Source organism: Acanthaster planci, linkage group LG07 (assembly GCF_054643075.1).
Source record: "Acanthaster planci isolate LZ-2023a linkage group LG07, COTS_SCS, whole genome shotgun sequence".
Lineage (NCBI taxonomy): Eukaryota > Metazoa > Echinodermata > Asteroidea > Valvatida > Acanthasteridae > Acanthaster > Acanthaster planci.
The window spans coordinates 11,275,677-11,299,751 of NC_141783.1; the positions used below are offsets into that span (position 1 = coordinate 11,275,677).

Genomic DNA, 24,075 nt, shown 5'->3' on the forward strand with positions numbered 1-24,075 from the left:
GGACACAAATGCATTTTCTAAACACAGATTGGATTTAATTATTTCCTCCTCAATTAGCAGAAAGTAAGGGGGAAATGAATCTTTGACAGGCTAGCACAAAAATACAGTTATAGTAGCAAGCTAACTTGTGACTTTTAACACGAGATGAACAGTGGAAAAAGGAAGGTGAAAAGTAAAGAAGCGATAGATACCATAGCACCACTGTTCTATACGCCTAATAACAATGAACATTACGCTGGATGCTGTGTGATCTAAACCATGCAGATAGTACACCCTACACAGTACATGTAAAGTGAAAATGGAACACTTGCTGTGGAAACCAGACATGAAACAAAAAACGCATTCAAGAGTCCCTCCAACTGAAAACTGGCCCTCATGCAAAAGTGCAAAGCAAATAATTATAACGAATAGTCGTTGGCTCCAACTAGTCGAGCGCAACCAATAAGCTTTTTGCGAGTGAAATTTGTTTCAAATCTGGTACTCTTGAGTTCTTTAATTCACGCGAACACAACACTTTCAATTCTCCATACTAAAGACACTGTTGCTATACGCCGTGATTGAGGGCAAGCTTTTGCTTTCGAAGGATAAGAAGTGAAAAAATATATGAGTAAAACGATTGCGGATACAATCTCTTTCTTGAGTCTGAGAAGAATCGGGGAATAACTCGACGTTTCGAACAGTGTACTCTGTCCGTCTTCACGAGACTGTAGGATTCTGACTTGAAGTAGAGCTTATACATTTTTTACATTAAAAAATTGTTAACCCGGATTCGGATTACAATCAACGGGCAAAATGCGCAACTGCACCAGTAAAATGTAATTATTTTGAACAAACTTAATAACACAGTAGCCTAACTATGTTTACCGAATTCCTTTCAAGTGGGTGACACAGTTTTTTTTTTGCTGGTATTTTTTACATTGGTAAGCTCCGTGTCGGTGTAGAACGTACTTGACTTGCATTGATTAAAATCAAATGTTGGTTAAGGGTTCAATTGCTTAACGGCACACATGTAGCAGTACTCGAAAGTTGAAAATAAAATGGAAAAATTGAGGAATGCTTCTTTAAGCGCTTTTACGAAACTGTGTAAATTTATCCCTTTGTTTTACCTAGAGTTCGTGGAGTTCAAGTTTGTGATCATTGGCAGAATTATCAAAACAAAAAATACTTAAAGCCGCAGGCGTCATCCGACATAGTTCTAATTAAAGTGACGCAGTTGGACAAAATTTCATTCAAGTGTCTGAGTTTTTCAAACTGGCAAGCTAGAGGGATTTCTCCTGGTAGAATAATTTCGACTACAGTAACTTCGGATTGGGCCCAAAATGCTTATAAGGACATGATCTTGGCACATTTTGGCATATTCAGGCTTGGTGTGTACTCTTTCTTCTAGTCCAACCTTTGCTGTTAATACCGTCAGTGCAACATTTTGCAGTCACCACCATCATCATGAATCGATTCATCGTTCTGCTGCTACTTTGCGCCATTGCAGGTGAGTTGATTTCGTGTATTGCCTCTATTGGTATTGTCTCGTGGTTATTCATTCATTGTCTTTTGAATGTTGGCCTTGACCAAAGCTGTGTAATTGATCCCTGAGCGAACGAGCGAGGACGATGTCGTAATTTCCTTCCATATTCACCTGCACGTACGAAATACATTGTGTAGCCCATACACCTGAAAGGCTGTGGGCCACCCTCCTCGTGGGTACTCCTCGTGAACAGGCGAACCTTCTGTTCGATACATACAATGCCTAAACGATCTGAGACTCAAAACGCCGCAGCGAGCCGGTCACATGAGAGCTTCCTCCCTTTAAAGACGAACCCGGATACAACTGAGGAGAGGATTGGTGCTCTTTTTCTGTTATTGATGTGCATATCATCATAGGCCTACGTAAAACCAAGGCGGCAGTCTACCATATTAGTGACACACCAGGGCAAACCCGAAGACACGTATGCTGCCGGGGATTTTAGTTGCTAAACATTACATTCAGCAATGCCCTCCGCTTATTGGAATAACTCCAAGTTTTATCATAAAAATACATTTCACGGGCCATTAACATTTTCAGTGTAAAAAGTTTAATTTTTAAAAACTGTTTTACAAACCCATTCACCCACCCTCCTGCATTTCTGATTTAAAAAGACCCTGATTTTTCATTCAGAGCTATACAAACCATCTTATGAAATCCATGCCATGGCGACAAAGCATGTTAAATGTCGCCCCACGTTATACAGTGCTGATATAATGCTGTGCCGAAGTTCAGAATGTAAAACTCCTCCCCGCCAGTTCTCGCACTGCAATTTTTGCAAAAGCCTTTGGGTCAGAGAAATTGTTTTGATAAGTTCGCAATATCAAGTTCTAGCCACACAATAACGCAGCGGTCCATAACGGGATTTGAGCTACATGGACCAGCCATCGCCCAAGCTCAAGAAACCGGAGACTGTCCTACAAGAATATGGAAATTACCCATGCACATAAAGAGGAACGTAACTTTGAGGGCCCACGAAAAGCCCGCTAAATTTAAAAATGTTGAAACATGGTTCTTTACCTCCCTGCAGTAAATGCAATGTTTTTCAAAATCGCCACTATTTGTCTTCCTTGCTCTCAGTTGCAATTGAAAATTCAGTTATTAATGAAACTGATGCGAGGAACATGGTGTGAAATTTGAAAAGAGTCGGGGAGTTTTTCACACGCAACTAAAATGTCCAGGATCAACAGATTAAACGTGTTGGTCTGGTTTTGAATTCAGTTCACTCGAAATAATTTGTCAGAGGAAAACGGAAACAGTTTCACCAGAATAATAAAATCCTATAGGCCCCCTATCGGGAAAAAGAGAAAATTTGCGATATTTATTTGGTGTCCTGGGTTTGTAATCCAACAAATCAAACATGTTGACCCATTAAATTGATTTGTATGTGACTTTGACCTCTGTTAGTTTGTTTTCTCTCTTATTATTACTTTTTCGGTTGTTTTCTTTATAGTTCAACAAATCAATGGGCACCCAGACGCGGCTGTCAAAGAGGGAGGGAGAGTGTAAGTAAAACTGTCTTGAAGTTTACTTGGAATAATTAGACATTTGTACCGTCACAATACATTTTAATAAGACAACAAACATTGGCTTTATGGATTTAAACAACTATGTACAAGACCGTAATGGGGCTTTGGAATCTGATTATAACCCAAGCAGATTTATTATCCCAAAAATATCGTCTTCAAAAGTATGGTAAATACCGTTGTCTACAATTTGTCAAAATCCACAAAATATTAATAATTATGTTAACTTCAGAGCCTCGCCATTTTGGATGCATTTTCCCTACCCATGTTCTCAGGCCACTGTCAAATGGCTTATTTTTGACTTTATTACTCTACATACATGTACAAGATGATTTCAGCCTGAGCGAAACAAACAGGATCGTCAATTTGGCTGTAGGCCTGTTGCAATTGGTGATCCAGAGGATTTTCGGCAAGAAAAATAGAAAACCGTTGGAAATGTGTTCAATCGTAAATATTTTTGGACAAGTGTAAATTTAAAAAACAAATTACTTCGGTATTTTGGGCAATTGATTTTTCCACTGGGAAGTATACTGAAGAGCGTGTCCTCGCCCTTCACATTGACTTTTCCGGCCTTGACAGGAAGTAAACGTACACTCACTGCTCATTTATGGCAGTTTTGTAATTTAATCCATCTGAAAAATGTTTCAACAAAATGAAGTCTCCCTTGAAAAATTTCTGTTCATATCATATTTCACTAAAAGAAAAAACTTGTGTATTACACCAAAATAGATTGGAGAAAGCAGCCGATATTTACATCTACCGTACTTTGGGCAAACAGATTAAGTTATTTTAATGGTCTAGATTGAAATTCATTGAAACAACTATCCCACAGTGGAGCTAATAACCTCGTTCCTTTGATTTAAACGCATTTCGATGCTGTGCTGCCACCTCATAACCCGAGTGCAATGTAGCATATAAGAAGTCATTGACATGTCATTGTTCAGGCTGGTGTTGGCTGGTATTTTGTCAAAAGTTTAATACATTTTTTTAGTAATGTATGACACTGGTAAACACAACCTGCGATTATAGAGGGTCATATAATGACTATCTTGGACACTTTTTGCAGGTTCCGCGGTCATCCGCACTACTGTGGCGCAACTCTCCAAGAAAAATACCGCGAGATTTGCCAGGCGTTCCGTGGAGTCTCCAACCAAGGTATTGAAGTAAAAAAAAATTAATTGAAATGCTGTCTCTCACCAGTGGCGTAGCTAAGAGGGGCAAAGGTAAACTGCCACCCCCCATGTCAACACTCCTCTTGACCCTCTGAAAGAGCTTGGCTACGCAACTGTGTCTCACTAATCTTTTGTTGAGCAAATACTAAAAAACTAATGCCAAATTAATCCAATTTCAGGATTCCCTCGATGTATGTACCGATATTTCTCCATCGATAGACTGTGCACGTCATGCAGAAGAAGGAGGCTGCAAAGTGACGTTTTGGTCACTGAAAGGGCTCTTTCGTTTCCCTTCGCTCTGTTGTTTTTTGTTTTGTTTTGTTTTTTGGAGAATCGATGTTTTCGACGTAGGGCTCGTCGTGAAACACAAAAAGACAAATCCATTTTTGGTGAAAACAAAATCAACATGTCACTTTTGTTTTCTCGTCACTTGTACTGCAGAGTTTCTGGATTCAAAGGACGCCAACACATTCTTGTTCGGACGTGGCATCGGAAAGCGTAACCTTAACGAGGAATGCTGCTCTGAGGGATGCTCCGATGAGGAAATTTATGAAATCTGCTAAGGGAGACATCCAGGCGGACCCAGCTATCTCCTTGCATCGGCACATTCAGCTTTACAACAAATAACGTTTTCCCTCTCAAATTGGTGGTGGCTTATATAACTGAAATCAAATATAAAATGCTGTTTGATGAGTGGCGTGTCCAGCAGGGGGGGGGCAACTTGCTCCCCGACGGATTTTGTTTTTACAAATAATACTTCATAATAGTTAAGTAAGAAAGAAAGTGATATTTCATAAAATATTAGCACCAAAACCTTTCTACCTCCATTTTTTGGGAGTCGATTCTGCTGCCAAAGCGCCGTCTCAAAGCAAATTATGTAACTTAAATAGCACTAAAGAATGTGATAAACCCCAAAACCATTTACCGTGCCACATCCCTGCTTATGCATTACATGTATTTGCAATTCCTCTCTTGGGATATATGCCCTAGTTCAAATTATCAAGGCCAACTGTGATGGGCCTATCTTAAGATTATCTCACCCTTTCGGCTATTGGCCCTTTTCTTTCTGTTTTATCTTTATCAACACAACTATGATTTGAATCTGCACGAAAGATTAATAAAAATTTAATTGCAAACAAGTCAAGTTGTAATCTGTGTGATGATTTTAAAACCTTAAAGCTCTCGGACAATGTTGAACTTCAAACTGATATGCAAGATTGTCTGCCGGGGACAACATTTTATTTTCTGCGTTCCATTCTAAACAATTTATAACTAAAGTTGTCAAAGCGTATATATGGAAAAAAGAAAATTAAAGTCCACCATATTTGTATCTGATCAGGTTAATTATAGGTCCACAAAGCTGATTTTTGAGGATGCAACCCCAAATCTTTATTCTTGAACTGCCCGTGTCTCGTGGACAATGATATGTATTTTTTAGGAGAAAATAAGTGCTTGATGAACTTCTCAACTCCAACTCTCCTCCATGCCCTCTTCATATCATATCGAGGCTCTGGATGACGTTGCCGCCAGTGCCTAGTGTGCGACATAATTCAACGCAAACCGAGTACCGTGACAGGTTCTTCACACCAAGCTTACAGTGTTGATTCGTGGACACCTTTTCTTGGGTTTCTTGAGCGCTAGGCCGGATATACGTGGAACTTTTCACTAACTTGACGTCTTCTTACCACTCCATTCGCGAGACATCATGAGGAAGAAACCTTATTGGATCAGCACTTTATCACTCCATACACATTCGCTAGCTACCACGGAAAACAAAATCGCCTTGTATGACAACGGGTCTCACGGCCCACCAGCAGGGAATCGACCGCTTCTGCTCTACAGTGGGCTCGTGCTGGCGCCCTCAGCCAATATCTCTTGGTGACTTCAGGCCAGATAAAGAATAAACACAGTCGATTCACAGTGTAGTGCGCCACCGAAAGGCCTTCTTCGCAGTGCGTTGTAGGGAAAGAGTCGACAAAGTTATATTCGCCATCTGCGCTGAGCGCGGGGAACTTGAATTGTTCCCGGTGTTTGCTTGTCTGGTCAGAATATTCGGGAGTATTTGCAATTAATCAAGATGGCGGTTTTGCGGGGTAATAAATGCCACTGTAAGTCAAACATTTCCTTAAATTGTCTAGTGGAATTCGCCGAAATGCAAATTGCAGCTTATCGACCATATTTTGTCGACCATTAACTTCAATGTCCTCTTTGTGGAAACCTCTTGGTGGCACATTGTATTATGAATCGCCTGTATAGAGATCGTAATAAAGCTAGAGATGTCGGACCTATTCTTTTAGTACGCTATAAGCAAACCTGGTCTCAGAAGAAGGCGACATCTTATTAGATAACGCAGTTTGTTAACTCCCACTCGCTTTGCGCTCAGGTGGTTCAGTCTGTAGTCTTCTACGCTCATGCATGAAGCATTTTTGTATTTCGGACATTATTTATTCAGATGAGTGTCACGTCACGTCTCATCAGTGCACTCTGTGTGTCAATTGTATAATACATTTTTTTAAGCAATGTATGACTTTACTAAGCACAACCTGTAATTTATAGAAGGCGATAATACGGCTAATCTAATAACGTGTTTTATGCTGGGTTCGCTATTCGCACTACTGTGTGTAACACTTCAAGAAAAATACCGCGAGATTTGGCATGCGTTCCGTGGAGTCTCCGACCGATTTAGTGCGTCATGGACAAACGGCGCTGTATTTTGACTTTTTCTTTTTCCACGAAGAGACGAAATTCGAGTGTAACGGGTATGGGCAATTTGCCAAAGCGAGACAACACGCGCGTTGGAGTTTGATCTTTCAAATACTGAAGAATTCAGTGTACTATGGATAATAGGCAAATTGCCCCGCAAAACAACGTGCTGGTGGGCTTTTGAGTTTTCTCTAACAATTAAATTTGGGGTGTTAAGGATATCAGCAAATTGCATAAGCGAAACAACACTAGCACTGGCTTTTGATCTTCAGGAACAAACGGATTTTGTGTGTTACAGTTAATGTAAGCAAATTGCCCCGGCAAAGCAACGCACATGGGAAAGTAGGATTCTGTGTTTTTACATCACGAACAGACAATTTCCATGGACATTAATCCGTAATTAATTGTTCTATCATTCTGTAATTGGTACATTTGTGAAGTTGGAGATCTCAGCTTACTAACTGTATCAAAAAGTATTCAACATGCTCTAAAATAGTCAAAATCTTTTCATTTCAGAGTCGATTTTCTCATAATCACTGTTCACCTCCCATTGGTCAAATTCCATCTCTTTGTGAAACCTCTGCTGATATACTTCACCCATCGTGTGTAATCTCTGTTGGCCTGTTGACTTGAAAAAGTATGTTTAATAGTACTTTCCTCAAGTCTATCTAGAAGTGCGTCCCAGAAATAGTTAACAAAAAATGAACATAAATGTCAACTGACGTTACTGTTTACATTTTTTTAATATTGATATTTTTGATATCTTAACTTAGGTGATTCTGGTCAACATTAGATGTGTCCCTAAAATTGAAACTCTGACACCGCTATGCACTGAAACGTGCTGAATGCAAACAGCTGTTTTACTATATCAAGTATACTGATCCCACTAGTGCCTTTGACTGGTACTAATTAACCAAGGGCGGCTCACTTGTCTCTGTTTGCTAGCTATAGGTTGCTGAATTGGTCAGTTCCTATCTTACTTTAGCAATTAGTTGCAGATCTGAAACTGCGATAATTACCAACGTTAAATAGTACGGTTAAAAATACCAGCAAAAGAAAGAAGTCATTACTTCCCTTCCATTACTTCCCAGCTTTTAATAACACGTGTATTTCAACGCTCAGGTTGTACTCCGATGGCAGGTAATTATTGGCTCATAAATTTGCATTAAAAGTTTCTCAATGCAGAAGCTTTTGGGAGTGTCTTCGTTGATTAATTTCCCTTTTTTGGTTGGCATCATGAAGGATTACCACTTCATGTCAACTTAACCTCAAACCATGACGATACGCCTGAGCAGATACCGCCCCAGAACTAGTTTCAGCAAAAAAAAAAAAAGCAGCATGTACGTGTGCAGCCATCTGTCCATTGTGAATAGCATAGCTATTACGGTATTGTTCATCGCCTTTCCTCCTTTTCCCTCCCCCTTCATGGTTTAAGTTGGGTGGTTGAACATGTCTGTACACTATAATGCTTGCGTACAACTTAACATGCAGAGTATGACTATGCTTCTAGTGTCGAGCACGTTGGACTGACTTCAAACTCTAGCGTTCATGGGGCAACAAAATGATCGGGATATACGGGAGGTGGTACTTTTTGTGTTCATGGATACAAAGATATATATTGCGCCTTGAAACAAAACTCACAAGCGTCGTAAATCAGAAATATCAAGTAATGGCAATGATTTCTTCTGAAAACAAGCGCATGGAATACCATTTGCTATGGAGGCACTAGTAGACTAACAAGTGTGATACTTACTAGTATCAGCGCGATTGAAAAAATACCATCAAAAGAACTAGTCAGTTTTGGCCGAAATCATTTCAAACCTTGCCAAATTTTACAATTGAAATAGCAGTGTTCAATATGAAAGATTACACCTCTGGCAGGTAATAATTGTTCATTGCACTTACGATTAACAGTTTTTAAAAAGAAGTTGTGAGGAATGAGATTGTTAATTGATTTCATTCATAAGATTTCTTACTCATAGTGTTACCATTTTCAGAGAATGTCAAGTCAAATTAACTTTGAACTATAGAACACTAGGCCGAAGGGTTCCTCAGAGAACAAGTTTGTAAACTTCCTGTACCTCGTTGGGAGGCTAATCGAGTATCCACCAAAAATAGTTAAAACATTTTGTATTTATTTTATCATACCTCGAAGCCTATGGGAAAAGCAGCATGTACGTGTGTAGCTATCTGTTCTTTGTGCTGAAGCGTAGCTATGGGGCGTCATTTTTCACACCCTTCCTTCCCTTTTCCTCTGGTAGCGGGTCGTGGGAATGGCTACTCGCTGGGGCCCCCTCACCTGATAAAGACACACATTTTCGTGGATGTCAATATTCATCTCCGGTACAGTGTCTTAAAGAATAATGTATGAATAAAAAACTTGAAATGTGTTGTGCATTGTATAACGAAACATGGAAATTGTGGATTCTCGACAAAATTGCTGTGTGCGTTTGAAACTAAATATAATGTTTTTAATCAAAACTAACACCAACTTGATACTATCAAAATTATCAAATGTAACAAAATGTACAACTCAACATCACACTTCCACTGAAGTTAAGACAAAAAGTGGAACCCTCTTATGATACATTTTCAAGAATAATGAAGAAGTTGCTTTCCACTGGATCACGCACAAGACTTGGCGGTGACTATACAATTCACTGTTTGGCATATCATGCAGCAAGCAAATGTTGGTCAAACCGCTCGTAACAGAAGCATTTTTCAATTCGATTTGGCGGTTGGATGAAAATTAATCCGGTTAAGCTCAGCAGCGACAGTTAATGAGGGCGTGGATGGGGGGGTCAAACCCTCGTCCCTCTGATAAAAAAAACACACAAAAAAAAGTGAGAGGAAAAGAAAATTGTAAAAAATAAATAAAGTGTACAAAGGTAATTGCACCGTAACCAATGCATGTCATGTAATTTTCATTATCATTTCCGTTTATCGACAAAAATGAGATATTAAGAAAATCTTCGGCCTGAACACCCCTCCTTGAAAAAATCCCGGATCCGCCCCTGTAATTAATCAGTAAACTTCTCAGGGTCTTCACCGGCCTTCACGCGGACGAAAATCAGTATTAGGGCTACGTGCGCAGCGACGATAGTAGCATCCCTGTGCTGTGCGTGTGTATTAGCGTGTTGTGACATGATTGTCAGCAAGCTTAAACAAAAAACCAAAAAACAAACTTTATGTTTGTTTTAACAGAGTGCTGTTTGCTCTAATTGCTTTCACCACAAAATGCACGTGTTCGATGTAATGCTTACTCCCAGGTTATTTTGACTCTTGACACACGCGAGTTGCAGTGGCGTTTTTACACGGGGGGCAGTACGAGAAATGTGCACTTTTGGGGAAATTCGTGGCGCACAGAACCCCTCTCCATTTTGAAATTTGAAATGTACACACTCTACGTAAAAATGACAGTAAGTCCCCCCTAAAATACATTTTTCAAAAATTTCACCATTGAGTTACACCACTGGCAAGGCACCCACTGTGAACAACACTGCCCACTGAAATACGTTTAAAGAAGTTCTATATTCCATGCCATTTGTGTTATTTTAGATTTATAAATGCTAAAAACCCGAAATACAATCAGCAGTTCTGGCAAAAATGCGGAACTTCATAACCAAAACTAAACTAATTACTTTGTAGAAAGTCCAGGACTTTAGCAACTTCGTTTACTTTTGGTAGAATTGATCCAATTATTGTCAAGTTCATGATGCGTTCTACTCTACTACGCATTTATTAACGTGTTGGTGTCGCGCAGCACTTTTATCGGTAAAGGCTACATGTCCTGTACCACACCACAGGCCATATGCACGAGACTTTTTGACACAGGTGCGGTCACTGTCTGCAAAAATGGATTGGTTAAAATTAAACAATGACAACCGAAATCGAAAGCCAGAAATTAAATGAAAAAAGGAAACGTAACTAAAGATAATTTTCACAAAACTGTGTTAATTAGTCTTTTTGCCACTGAGTGGATTTTAAATTAGTGATCATTTGCAGAGTTAATATAACAGAAAATAGTTACGCCCACAGGCAAAATTGGACTGGACTAAATTATACAGAAAAAAATGAACAAAAAGTACTGTTGAAGTGTTCTCAAATGGGTAAGAAGGATTTTTCCTGGTATATTAACTTGACCGTGGTAAAGTTTGCATTTGGCCCAAATCGCTTATAAAGGCACAATTTTGCCTCCTTTTGGCATACTGTTTCTAGTGCAATCTTTGCTGCATATACCATTTGCGTATCAGCTTGCATCTGCAACTGTTTCAACACCACCCGCATCATGAACCGATTCATCGCGTTGTTGTTGCTTTGCACTTGTGCAGTCGCCATTGCGGGTGAGTTGATATTTAATCGTGTGGCCCCCAGAGTTGTAATGACTCGAGTCAATGACTCAACTCGAGTTCGACTCGAGTCCCAATATTTGGCGACTATTTTGTCTTTTGTCTATTTGTTGCAATACGCAAGCTCTCATGTGTGTTAGCTAAACTTCATTCGGTTAATGGAGGCAGCGAAATAAAAAAGACCAAAAAGTTCTCGTTATTTAAACACAACATCTCTGTGTTATATCCGAATTTGTTTGTGAGTAATGACGGTGGGATCATTTCATGACCGGGTTGTTTAGATTTGAACGGATGTAAAAAGGAAATTGAGCATGATCTTTAAACGCAGTCTTTTGGTAACGTTGTCGAATCTTTCGCTTTCTTTCATTGGTGTTCTTGCTGACGTCACAATGGGCAACGTCCACGACAACCAAGAAGTCAACGATGGAGGAAGAGTGTAAGTGAAGTTGTACTTTTACTTCCGTTACAGGTTCCAGTGGCATACACTTAGCGTACAAGGCTCCTTTAGTGGTCATGACGTCACCATACTGCGCATTGTGACGTTTTACGCAGGCACGCTAAGTGTAACTGCTTTAACGACACAGATAAAAAAAGCTGCACTCCATGTGAGTGAAAAGCAGACAGTAATTTGTATAATTTTTTAACATGTATAGGCCTCTTAAGGAAGTGTTTTCTATTCATCATTTGACAAAACGCAGAAAAAGAGCAAACAAGCCCTGCTGTCACCTACGTTGCGCATTACTTCGTACTAGTTGACCTTGTCATTAGCAGACCAGGAGAGGGCGCACTCGGCTGTTTCCTCCTCGCATTTTTTCTCCTTTTCCTTTGAAAGATTTTCACAGAATGAAATAACTTAAAAAGAGAAACGACTCTTTGCTCTGTAGAGTTAAGAAACCTAATTCTTTGCCTTGTAGCCAAGCTTGATTTATTACCAGTCACGTTTTATGACTGCTCGAAACAAAACGTGCGAATAAATGGCCAGTGCGCCTACAGATGCCCATGCAGTATTTTCATTTCAAATGGATTCTTTGTGGGAAGGAAATGCACTATTATATGATTGGTCAGTCTGAGTCCGCTTGAGGAAATGCTTTCCTGTAAGGTCACTAGAGTTATAAAACATTATATTTGAGAAGTCAGGGGAACCGTTTTTGAGAGGTTTACGATATTTTTCCGGCGTAGAGAAAAACAGTTTTCCTTGTGTGAGACACTTGCACGTATCTCGAGAGGGCACGCTTTGCCACCCCCGATGATTTCTGAAAATACGTACTAATATTTGCCAGCTACTGAGAAGGGAGACGTTTAGAACAAATTACCGATCTATGGGCGCCGAACTTATGAAGCCAGAATCATTTTCTGAGTCTCAATAAAAACTTCAAGAGCATGGATAGTGATACAGTTTGTTATTTAGGTTAAGCCAAATGTTCATCCAATGAATTAAGATATACCTGGATGCGTATGATCTCGATCAATTTCAAATATATTTGCCTTGGGACGATAGACAGCCACCAGTTTTTAAATAGCCGTTGTAGTGTGATAATAACGTTTCAATTCCGTCGGGTAATCTGTGTTAGCATGAATAAGATTGTAATTATTCGGTATAATGGTTTAATAGCGAAAATACATCCAAAATTATGGCATATACCTGATGTTTAGAAGAGCAAGTCTGTGGTTCAGTACCCAGGGTTCTATACCAAAATGAGTAACGAATGGGCTGTCCGGACTCAAGCGTTTCGTATTGTTTCTGTTTTTTCCTTTCTGTTTTTCCTTTTTTTCAGTTTAGTTATTGTTCGGTTGCCGAGATGGCTTATCCGAACCAAACTAACCCCCAAACCGCAATGGCAAAAGCAAAACCGAACCGGTTTCGGGTCGGTTTAGTGTCGCGTTTACAGAGCATTACACTGAACCTTGGTAAGCATATTTTCTGGTGACATTGTACGGAAAGGTAAGACATGGACCTTTTTTGGGGTGCAGGTCTGTCTTGGCACGCTACTGCGGCGATAGTCTTCGTAACCGCTACAGTCAAGTTTGCCATCATAGATTGTGTACACTGTCCTACGACCAAGCGGGTGCTGAACTGGATTCAGGTAATAAAATCTATTATGAATTCTCAAGTACTGTTTTAAAACCCTTTATCAAGCATCAAACACTGACCAAACGGATTTAGATCGTCTGATTAACTTTTTCTTCAATGCTATCACCAAAAACACGCAAAAGAATAATGAAAACAAAATGAAACACTGCTCCTCCATGCCATTACCAAAAGTTCTTGTTTCTTAAAACCTATCACGATAAACGGAAGAAAAAGTCATAGCTACGAGAGTAACAGCTGTATCAACTGACTAACATATAGGATGCTACCTCCCACGGCATACACCATGTGATGGCGGCTATTGAAAAAACTCTGCCCGCTTTGATGCTCTCAATATCACGGTGTGCTAGGCGGAAGGCTTGGTTTTAAGGCTTAGGCCTTAGCCGTAAGGCTTTAGGGCAAAACCCGAGTCGTTAGAGATTCTTGTTCCATCAATGCTCATGCATCAACCTTTAAATTTATCGGAATCTTTGGTATTCTGCCAGCATATACTTAGGGTCAGCTGTGAGTTGTCTGCAAAGTCTGCAGTATCTAGATCTAGTCAGGTTTCATCAAGGAGCAACAGCGGCGGAAAGGTTTTAAAAGTGTGCGTGTTGGGCAGGGGGCTAACCCCGGTCATTAGACTGAAAAGTTAAGAAGTTGCAATATACCTCCAATGGCTGGTAGGCCTGTAAAGTGGAGGGTAGGGCAAAATATCTACCTTTTTAAAGGTGGGGGGGGGCAACGGTCCCTGGTTCCAGTCCGCTGCCAGTGCCATGGAGAAGGGGGAAATACCCTAAAGTTGTACTCTTTCATTTTTTTTTACAGCTTAACTCAAATTTTGTTGCCAAGACAGGTCTAATACATTTGCAGCTTCCAACAAAACAGAGCGATATAATAATAATTTTCTGAATACCAGTACATGTTCTTTTGGGGCCAGGGAGATAAACACATCACATGAGGAAATTGTTAAGTTTTCGTCTGACCCTGCATTTAATTCTAAGAATCCAATAGAAAATAATTAAGTGCAACGTGTGCTCTGGAAACTGTTTATTAGTACAAAATAAACATGTACTTTGTGTCTTTTCGTCACTTGCAGAGTTTCTGGCATCAGAGGACGCAAAGAAGTTCTTGGATAGTCGTAATGTGCAAAAACGAGGCCTTTACGAAGAGTGCTGCCGTGAGGGATGTTCTTTTGAGGAAGTTAGAGAGCACTGCTAAAGGAGACATCAACGCGAACCAATCGGACTTCTTTAACTGAGAGATATAAGTGGTGGTGGTTTTCTTCACTAAAGTAAATTTAAAGTAAAGTTGCACATTCATTCACTTTGCTCCCCAAACTGCCATTAGGTTTGGCTAAACTACAGCATCATGACCTTGAAAAAGATGGACGAGTCGATTTAAAAATTCCACCTGAACTGGAATCAAAGTTGCAGGAAATTTTGGTGGTTCACATCTGGCCGATCAAATTCATTACGAAACAAAAACACGAATGCAACTTAATCGTTGTTTTCATATCTTTGATTGATCTAAATAAATTCCAATAGCATTATAAAGTTTTTTAATTGTTGACGATTTGGAGCTGGGATCACACTTTTCAGTGTTTTCCATACAATGAATTACATAAACACATTTACTGTACAGTTGTACAGAAACGGCAGTCTGTATGCACACAATGTTCACATGCAGACTGCCAACGGTAAAATTGACAGTATAAAATCGGCTCCAAACACTAAGGAACACTCAGGGATTTAAAATAACTTCGTTTAAGTCCTTTACGGGTTTAAACGAAGCACTTCTGGACATAGCAATTTACTCTGTTACGGTAATTTACATTAGCAAGACCAACTTTGATGGGTCTATTTTCAGATTACGTCTACGTTTTGACTTTCTAGCTGTTTTTGTTTTCTTTTTCTAGCATAGCAAAACTGTGCTTTAAATCCGAACGTCTTGTTATTAAGGCAAATATACTCGGTGAAAGATTAAAGCTTACTTGCAAAGCAGTCAATGCTTGAACTGTGTGATGATTTAAAAACTTGTGGTTTGAGTAAACAATGCATGATAACCTGTATGAAATATAAGCGTCTGATTTTAACATCTTTTAATTTTCTCATTATAAACTTGACATTTTATTAACAAAGTTGATAAAACTTGGAGAAAAACGGAAGAAAGACTTGCCCATTGTTAATCTATTCAGGAAATAACAGCTCAATAAATCCAGTTTTCAAATTCCATTCCTTTTACGAAAAAAAAAACTTCACAGATAAAATAATTGCATGATCTAAATTTTAAGTTTGACGAAATACCCCGTATGCCCCCCCCCCCAAATGTCATACGTAGGCTTGGATGAGTGTGCCACTTGAAGCTTCTTGTCCAACATCTCTCCCGTAACTCAGAGCCGGAACGGACGTAAATAGCAACAACTTCGGATTAGAATAGAAGCCATGTTGGTGCCAAATTCCGTTACCCGCGCCGCCCATAAATAAATCCTGCATGTTTTCCCACGAAACAATAATGCACTTGACCTGTTCCGATAGCCCTAAACATAACCAGGTCACCTTTAGTATCGGCTCCGAGCGGAACAAAAGAGGGCGTGCCTTTTAGGGTCATCACCGCATACACGCCATTAGGCCCGCAAGTATATGAGCGTTTGACGTGGAGCACGCTGGGTACGGGTACGAGTAATAATTTACTCTGGCGTGTATGGTCTTTGCGTACACGCAGAACGCGTGGAAGAACGGAAGCGACTTAATACTAGCCCGTGAAACCTGCTGCACTACTTTTTTTCAGTAGCTGGGGTGACTAATGATTAATGAAGAGGGGACAATGCAATACACCATTTAAGACATAATATTTCAAAAACGCAAATTCATTACGTCGCTCCGATAGCTTAGTTGGTAGTGATTTGAACTAAAGATCTATAGACCCTGGTTCGAATCCGACCCATTTCTGCTATTCATTTTCCAATTTTATCATTGTGTTTGGGATTTCCTTTTTCAATTGATGCAGAAACAGAGTCCAAGCATGAACCCTCTAAGAGTCTTGAGAAAAATAGCAGACCAGGTTTCACAGGTTAGTATCTAGTCATTTCCTGGAAGAACCCACTTGTAACCACATGTCCTTCTTTCGCCGATTGGGGGTGAATTTCAGCTCGGGGCAGATATAGTACTGGGTTAAGTTGAGGTAGTACCTTGATCATCGAGGGGCACACAATGGCCCATTCTACTCCGCGTGCTTGGCTCGTCCCCACAGTCCTTTCAGGGTGCAAGGAAGGCCAAATACTTGACTACGGGTACAGTGTCCCAATTCAAGGAAAATTCTCCCGCCAGGCCGAGGCGATTAAAAAGTACCCCTACAAATTCTCTCGAAAAGAAGGGACAGTGTGGGCCAAGAATTGTGCGATTGTGTAAATACGGACCTAAATCATTTCTGTAGATTCAGGGGCAAATTAATCCGGTTAAGCTCAGCAGCGACAGTTAACGAGGGCGTGGATGAGAGAGGGGTGTCAGACCCTCGTCCCTGTAATAAAAAAACAAAAAAAACAACAAGTGAGAGGAAAAGGAAAATTGTAAAAAATAAATTAACTGTACAAAGGTAATTGCACCATTACCAATGCATGTCATGTAGTGTTCTATTATAATTTCGTTTATCGACAAAATGAGACATTAAAAAATCTTCCGCCTGAACCCCCCCCCCCTTGAAAAAATCTCGAAACTGCCCCTGTGATGAATCAGTAACCTTCTTACTCATTCTTCGGGGTCTTCACCGGCCTGCGCGCGTAGCGATGTCAGTGGCATACCTGTGCCGTGCATATGAATTAGTGTGTGGTGACTTGATTGTCAGCAAGCTTAAGCAAAAGTGTTAATTTAAACAGAGTGCCCATTTAGACATGTTGTTTTGTTTTCATCTTGATGGAGGATTACCGCAAAATGTATGTGTTTGATGTGGTGTGTAATGTGTAAATGAAATGACTGATATTCTCAGTTAATTTTGACTCTTGACACACGCAAGTTACAGTGGCTTTTTTAGGGGGGGGGATACGAGGAACGTGAACTACTGAGGAAATTCATGGGGCATAGGCCCCTCCCCATTTGAAATGTACACAGTCTATGTAAAAACCACAGTCAGCCCCCCCCCCATATATATGTGCATCCCCGAGTGTCCCCTATAAAATTTTACCCTTGAGTTACACCACTGGCAAGTCACCCACTGCGAACAACAATACCCCACTGAAATGCATTTGAAGAAGTTCTTCATTCCGTGCCTTTTGTGTTATTTTAGATTTACAAAATGCTATAAACCCGAAAGGCGATCAGCAGTTCTGGCAAAAATGCGGAACTTCATTACAGAAACTAATTGCTTTGTAGAGAGTCTGGGACTTTAGCAACTTCGTTTACTTTTAGCTGAATTGAACCAATTATTGTAAATTTCATGATGCGTTCTGTTCTACTGCACACTAATAACGTGTTGGTGTCCCGCCGCACTTTTATCGGTGAAGGCGACACGTCCTGTACCACGCCCAAGGCCATATGCACGAGACTTTTTTGACACAGGGGCGGTTTTGGCATAGACGGTCCGTGAATGGGATAGGTTAAAATAAAACAATGACAGCCGAAATCGAAAGCCAGAAACTAAATGAAAAAGGAGAAGGTAACGATGTTTTTCACAAACTGTGTTAATTAGTCTTTTTGCCACTGAGTGGATTTTAGATTAGTAATTATTTGCAGAGTTAATAGAATAGAAAACTGTTACGCCCACAGGCATAATTGGACTGGAGAAAATTAACTGAACAAAAAGTATTGTTGAAGTGTTCTGAAATGGGTAAGAAGGATTTCACCTGGTATATTATTTGACCGTGGTAAAACTATAGTTTGCATTTATCACGAATCGCTTATAAAGGCACGATTTTGCCTCCTTTTGGCATACTGAGATTTCGTGTGTACTGCTGTTTCTAGTGCAATCTTTGCTGCATATATAATTTGCGTCTCAGCTTGCAATTGCAACTGTATCAACACCACCAGCATCATGAACCGATTCATCGCGTTGTTGTTGCTTTGCACTTGTGCAGTCGCTATTGCAGGTGAGTTGATATTAAATTCGTGTAGCCCCCGATGACTCAAATCGAGCCCAACTCCAGTCACAATATTTGGCGACGCGACTCGAGTCCCGCCGGATAAATGACTTGACCCTCATCAGAGGATCTGACTCAAGTGACATTAAAATAAGACTGGTAATCGAGGTAGGTCTTCCTTTCAAAAATACCCCTAGAATAAACATAAAATACTAGCCCCATGCTAAATGGCCTGCAAAAGCACGATTACGTCACCACTTGCAGTATAATGAACAACTCAACAACGCTGTCTTTGTTCCGTCTATTTTACAAAGTGGTATTACCAAATTAGTTGAGGGTTACACATTGAGCAATCTTTTACGTTCCCAACAAGCCGACACGTCGCGATACAGTACAGGGCCTTGGGAATTCTCCCTTCAAATCTGGGTATTAACGGCACATCGGGCTGCCTTGGTTTGGTACACAGAGGAAAACCTCAGTGTTCTCCAGCCTGAGGGGGCACGGGTGAGGCCATCTGAAACAACAACAATTTCTGGTCACCTGTTAGTTACAGTTGTGCTAAAATTATTTATACCCTTTGGAAAATAACACACTTGTCTAAATTCTTCATATGTCAAAGCTATTATGTTGGTATTTCAACTAAATCTTTTGTCTGTTTGTTCAATATACAGACTCTCATGTGTGATGCCTAACCTCCATTCGATTTATGGGGGCAGCGAAATGAAATAGACCAAAAGGTTTCCGTTATCTAAACACAACATTTGTTAGGGTCCTGGGTGGGGGAGGCCCTGGCTCCCCTCCCATATCCAGATTTGTTCGTGAGTAATGACGCTGGGATCATTTTGCGTCCAGGGTGTTTAGATTTGAACAGGTACAAGAAATTGAGCATGATCTAAAAATGAAGTATTTTGGTAACGTTGTCGAATCTTTCGCTTTCTTTCATTGGTGTTCTTGCTGACGTCACAATGGGCAACGTCCACGACAACCAAGAAGTCAACGATGGAGGAAGAGTGTAAGTGAAGTTGTACTGTAGTTTACTTCCGTTACAGGTTCCAGTGGCATACACTTAGCGTACAAGGCACCTTTAGTGGTCATGACGTCACCACACTGCGCATTATGACGTTTTACGCAGCCGCGCTAAGTGTAACTGCTTAAACGACACAGTTAAAAAAAACAAACTGCACTCTGCGTGAGCGAAAAGCGGGCAGTAATTTGTATAATTTTTAACATGTAAAGGCCTGTTAAGGAAGTGTTTTCTATTCATAATTTGGCAAAAGCAAAAGAAAAGATCAAACAAACCCTGCTGTTACCTTCGTTGTGCGCTCTACTTCGCACTATTAATTTGACCTTGTCATTAGCAGATCGGGAGGGGACGCACTTGGCTATTTCCTCCTGCCCGCAATTTTTTTCCTCTCTTTCCTTTGAGAGATTGTCACGAAATGAAATAACTTAAGAAGAGAAATGACTCTTTGCTTTGTAGAGTTAAGAAGCCTAATTCTTTGCCTTGTAGCCAAACTTGATTTATTACCAGTCACGTATGACTGCTAGAAACAAAAGGTGCGAATAATATAGTCACTGCGCCTACAGACGCCCGTGTAGTATTTTCATTTCAACTGGATTCTTTGTGGGAAGGAAATGTGCTACATGATTAGTCAGTCCCGCTTGAAGAAATGCTTTCTTGTAAGGTCACTAAATTATAAAACATTATCTTTGAAAAGTCAGGGAACTGGTTTTTAAAGGTTTACGATGTTTTTCTGGCGAAGAGAAAAACAGTTTTCTGGCGGTGAGACACTTGCACGTAATGTATCTCGAGAGGGCACGCTTTGCCAGCCTCGATGATTTCTGAAAATACGTACTGATATTTGCCAGCTACTGAGAAGGAGACATCTGAAGGAAATTACAGATCTATGGGCGCCAAACTTATGAAACAGAACTATTTTCTGAGTCTCACTAAAAAATTCAAGAGAATAGAGAGTGATACAGTTTGTTATTTAGGTTAAGCCAACTGTTTATCCAATGATAGAGATACAAATAGATTCGTATGACATAGATCAATTTTAAATAATATTCGCGTTGGGATGTAAGACAGCCACCAGTTTTCAAATAGCCGTTGTAGTGTGATAACAACAATGTTTTGATTCTGTTGGGTAGCCTGTGTTAGCATGAATAGGATTATAATTATTCTGTATAATGGTAAGCGAAAAATACTTCCAAAATTATGGCATATATACTGGATGTTTAGAAGTGAAAGTCTGTGGTTCAGTACCCAGGGTTCTATGCCATATGGGCAACGAAAGGGCTGTCCGGACTCAAGTCAAGCGTTTCGTTTCTGTTTTTCTCTTCCTGCTTCTCTTTTTTTGTTCAGCTATTGTTCGGTTACCGAGATGACTTATCCGAACAAAACCGAACCCCAAACAGTAAGGGCAAAAGCAAAACTGAACCGACCCGAAGTCTGTTTTGGGTCGGGTCGGTTAAGTGTCGCGTTTACAGAGCATTACACTGAACCTTGGTAAGCATCATTTCCGATTACATTTTAAGTGAAGGTGAGATACTAACCATTTCGGTTTTTGGGTGCAGGTCTGTCTTGACGCGCTACTGCGGCGATAGTCTTCGTAACCGCTACAGTCAGGTTTGCCATAATAGATTGTGTACACTGTCCCACGACCAAGCGGGTGCTAAACTGGATTCAGGTAATAAAATCTATTATGAATTCTCAAGTACTCCTTTAAAACCCTTTGTCAAGCATCAAACATTAACCAAACTGATTTCAGACGGATCCAATGTCACTGTGTGAATACTGAGATCGTCTTATTCACTTTTCTTCCACGCTATTACCAAAACACGCAAAAGACTAAATAAGAGAATAAAAACAAAACACTGCTCCTCCACGCCATTACCAACAGCTCTTGTTTCTCAAAACCTATCCTGGTAAACGAAAGAAAAAGTCATGGCGACCGCAACAACAGCTTTATCAATTGACTAACATAATATGTAGGACGTTACCTCCCTCGCCACACTGCATACACGATGTGATGGCGGCCATTAAAAAACATTCTGCCTGCTTTGATGCTGTGAATATAATGCTGTGCTTGGCGGAAGGGTTGATTTTAAGGCTTGCAAGGCTTGTAGGCCTTAGCCGTAAGGCTTTATGGCAAAAGCAGTTTCCTTGGGGATTCTTGTTCCATCAATGCTCATGAATCAACTTTTGAAATTGTCTGAATATTTTCTATTCTGCCAACATATGCTTAGGTTCAGCTGTGAGCTGTCTGCAAAGTCTGCAATATCTAGATCTTGTCATGTTTCACCATGGAGCAACAGCGGCGGAAGCGTTTTAAAAGTGTGTGTGTTGGCGGGGGGGGGGGCAAATCCCGGGGATTAGACTGAAAAGAATACAGTTAAGAAATTGCAATTACCTCCAACGGATGGTAGGCCTGTAAAGTCGGTGGGTGGGTGGAGGGGGGGGGTTAAGTACCTTTTCAAAGGTGGGAGGTAACGGCCCTTGGTTCTGCCCTTGGTGCCATGGAAAAGGAGAAATACCCCAAAGTTGTACACTTTCATTTTTACAGCTCTGCGACGAGGCACCTTGTCCAACATAACGGCCAATGCAGCACCGCGTGTTAAAATTGTCTCTGATTTATTTGTGGATAAAACGATCCCTATTCAATGTCTTCTTAAGTTTTCTTCAGCGCAAATCAGATGGAAACCTTCCTAGGAAGACTTCTCAGTATGTTTTGTTGGGGAAGTGTCCTTTCTGGGCGCGTGGTCTGCAGTGCAGTGATCCCGAGGAGACACCTACGTCAATTGTTGACACTAATGCAGAACGTTCTGCCAAAATTGTATAAGATTTATTAAACAATCCCCATTCAGTGTTTTTTTTCCTGTTTCTTTCAAAATAAATCAGACGGAGGCCTTCCTAGAAAGACTCCTCAGTGTGTTTAGTGGGGGAAGTTTCCTTTTGGGGGAGTGGTCCGCAGCGGGGGCGCTGAATTCAACAATACGGAAATACATCGCCAATACCAAAAATACAGGGGAAATCCCAGCTATACATGTACATGCTTGAATCACCATGTCTCACTCATCGAAGGCCTGATAGCACTACAGCTGGGCCCAGGCAGTGTAAATAATTCCACAAGGGCTTATCCAGGACTCCAGGTCAAAACAATAGTTAGGTGAGGAAAAGTGAGGAAATTGAGTCACGGGAGTTCGATCAAGTGATGCGTGGCAGTTCGTGGAACGATCACTTGATTTCTGAGATATTCTTGGCACAAAAGCCCACGTTTAAATCACATTTCGTTGCCAAGAAAGGTCTAATACACTCCCAGCTTCTCACAAAACAGAGCGACATAATAATAAATTCTGAATACATGTACTGTGAGGCCAGGGAGATGAGCACATCACAAAAGGAAATTATCAAGTTTTCGTCTAAAACTGGAGTTAATTCTTAGAATCCAACAGAAAATAATCAAGTGCAACGTGTACTGTGGAAACTGTTTATTAGAACAAAATAAACATGTAGTTTGTGTCTTTTCGTCACTTGCAGAGTTTCTGGCATCAGAGGATGCAAAGAAGTTCTTGGATAGTGGTAATGTTCAAAAACGAGGCCTTTACGAGGAATGCTGCCGTGAGGGATGTTCTTTCGAAGAAGTGAGAGAACACTGCTAAAGGAGACATCAACGCGAACCAATCGGACCTCTTTATCTGACACAAAAAAAATGGTGGTGGTTTTCTTCACTGAAGTCAATTTAAAGTAAAGTTGCACATTCATTCACTTTGCTCTCCAAACTGCCATTAGGTTTAGCTAAACTACAGCATCATGACCTTGAAAAAGATGGACGAGTCGATTTAAAAATTCCACCTGAACTGGATTTAAATTTTCGGGCACTTTCGATGGTTCATATCTGGTCGATCAAATTCATTACGATCCAAAAACACGTATGCAACTTAATCGTTGTTTTCATATCTTTGATTAATCTAAATAAATTCCTTTAGTATTATAAAGTTTTTTAATTGATGATTTGGAGCAGGAATCACACTTTCCAGTGATCTTCCATACGATGACTTACATAAACGCATTTACTGTAGAGTTGTACAGAAATGGCAGTCTGTATGCACACAATGTTCACGTGCAGACCAACGGTAAAATTGACCGTAACAAATCGGCTCCACAAACTAAGGAACACTCAGGGATTTAAAACAACTTCGTTCAAGTCCTTTACGGGTTTAAAGGAAGCACTTCTGGACATAGCAATGGACCCTGTTACGGTAATTTAAATTAGCAAGACTAACTTTGATGGGTCTATTTTCAGATTACGTCTACGTTTTGACTTTCTAGCTATTTTTGTTTTCTTTTTCTCTCAGAGCAAAACTGTGCTTTGAATCCGAACGTCTTGTTATTAAGGCAAATGTATTCGGTGAAAGATTAAATCTTACTTGCAAAGCAGTCAATGCTTGAACTGTGTGATGATTTAAAAACTTGTGGTTTGAGTACACAATGCATGATAACCTGTATGAAATATAAGAGTCTGATTTTAACATCTTTTATTTTTCTCATTACAAACTTGACATTTTATTAACAAAGTTGATAAAACTTGGAGAAAAACAGAAGAAAGACTTGCCAATTGTTAATCTATTCAGTAAATAACAGCTCAATAAATCTAGTTTTCAAAT

General features: G+C 40.2%; 2 protein-coding genes across 7 annotated transcripts; both read left to right on the forward strand.

Annotated features, from left to right (window-relative positions):
* The first annotated feature begins 1,352 nt into the window (after positions 1-1,352).
* On the forward strand, positions 1,353-5,356 carry LOC110973684 (insulin-like peptide 02). Its single transcript, XM_022224683.2, has 4 exons — positions 1,353-1,486; positions 2,973-3,024; positions 4,112-4,200; positions 4,659-5,356. The coding sequence occupies exons 1-4, from the start codon at positions 1,444-1,446 to the stop codon at positions 4,778-4,780; spliced, it is 306 nt and encodes a 101-aa protein (XP_022080375.1). The 5' UTR covers positions 1,353-1,443; the 3' UTR covers positions 4,781-5,356.
* A 5,763-nt stretch (positions 5,357-11,119) lies between these two features.
* On the forward strand, positions 11,120-23,848 carry LOC147798637 (insulin-like peptide IlO1_i1). 6 transcript variants are annotated; one of them, XM_087139131.1, is made up of 4 exons: positions 11,120-11,263; positions 11,687-11,705; positions 13,241-13,353; positions 14,437-15,340. In XM_087139131.1, exons 1-4 carry the CDS (start codon positions 11,209-11,211, stop codon positions 14,556-14,558), a joined length of 309 nt encoding a protein of 102 aa, XP_086995257.1. In that variant the 5' UTR covers positions 11,120-11,208; the 3' UTR covers positions 14,559-15,340. The 6 variants fall into 6 exon arrangements, with proteins under 6 accessions (XP_086995257.1, XP_086995256.1, XP_086995254.1 ...); XM_087139130.1 differs by lacking the exons at positions 13,241-13,353; positions 14,437-15,340 and adding exons at positions 20,986-21,098; positions 22,949-23,848 and having other exon boundaries at positions 11,122-11,263; positions 11,684-11,705; XM_087139128.1 differs by having other exon boundaries at positions 11,128-11,263; positions 11,684-11,705.
* Positions 23,849-24,075: the final 227 nt, after the last annotated feature.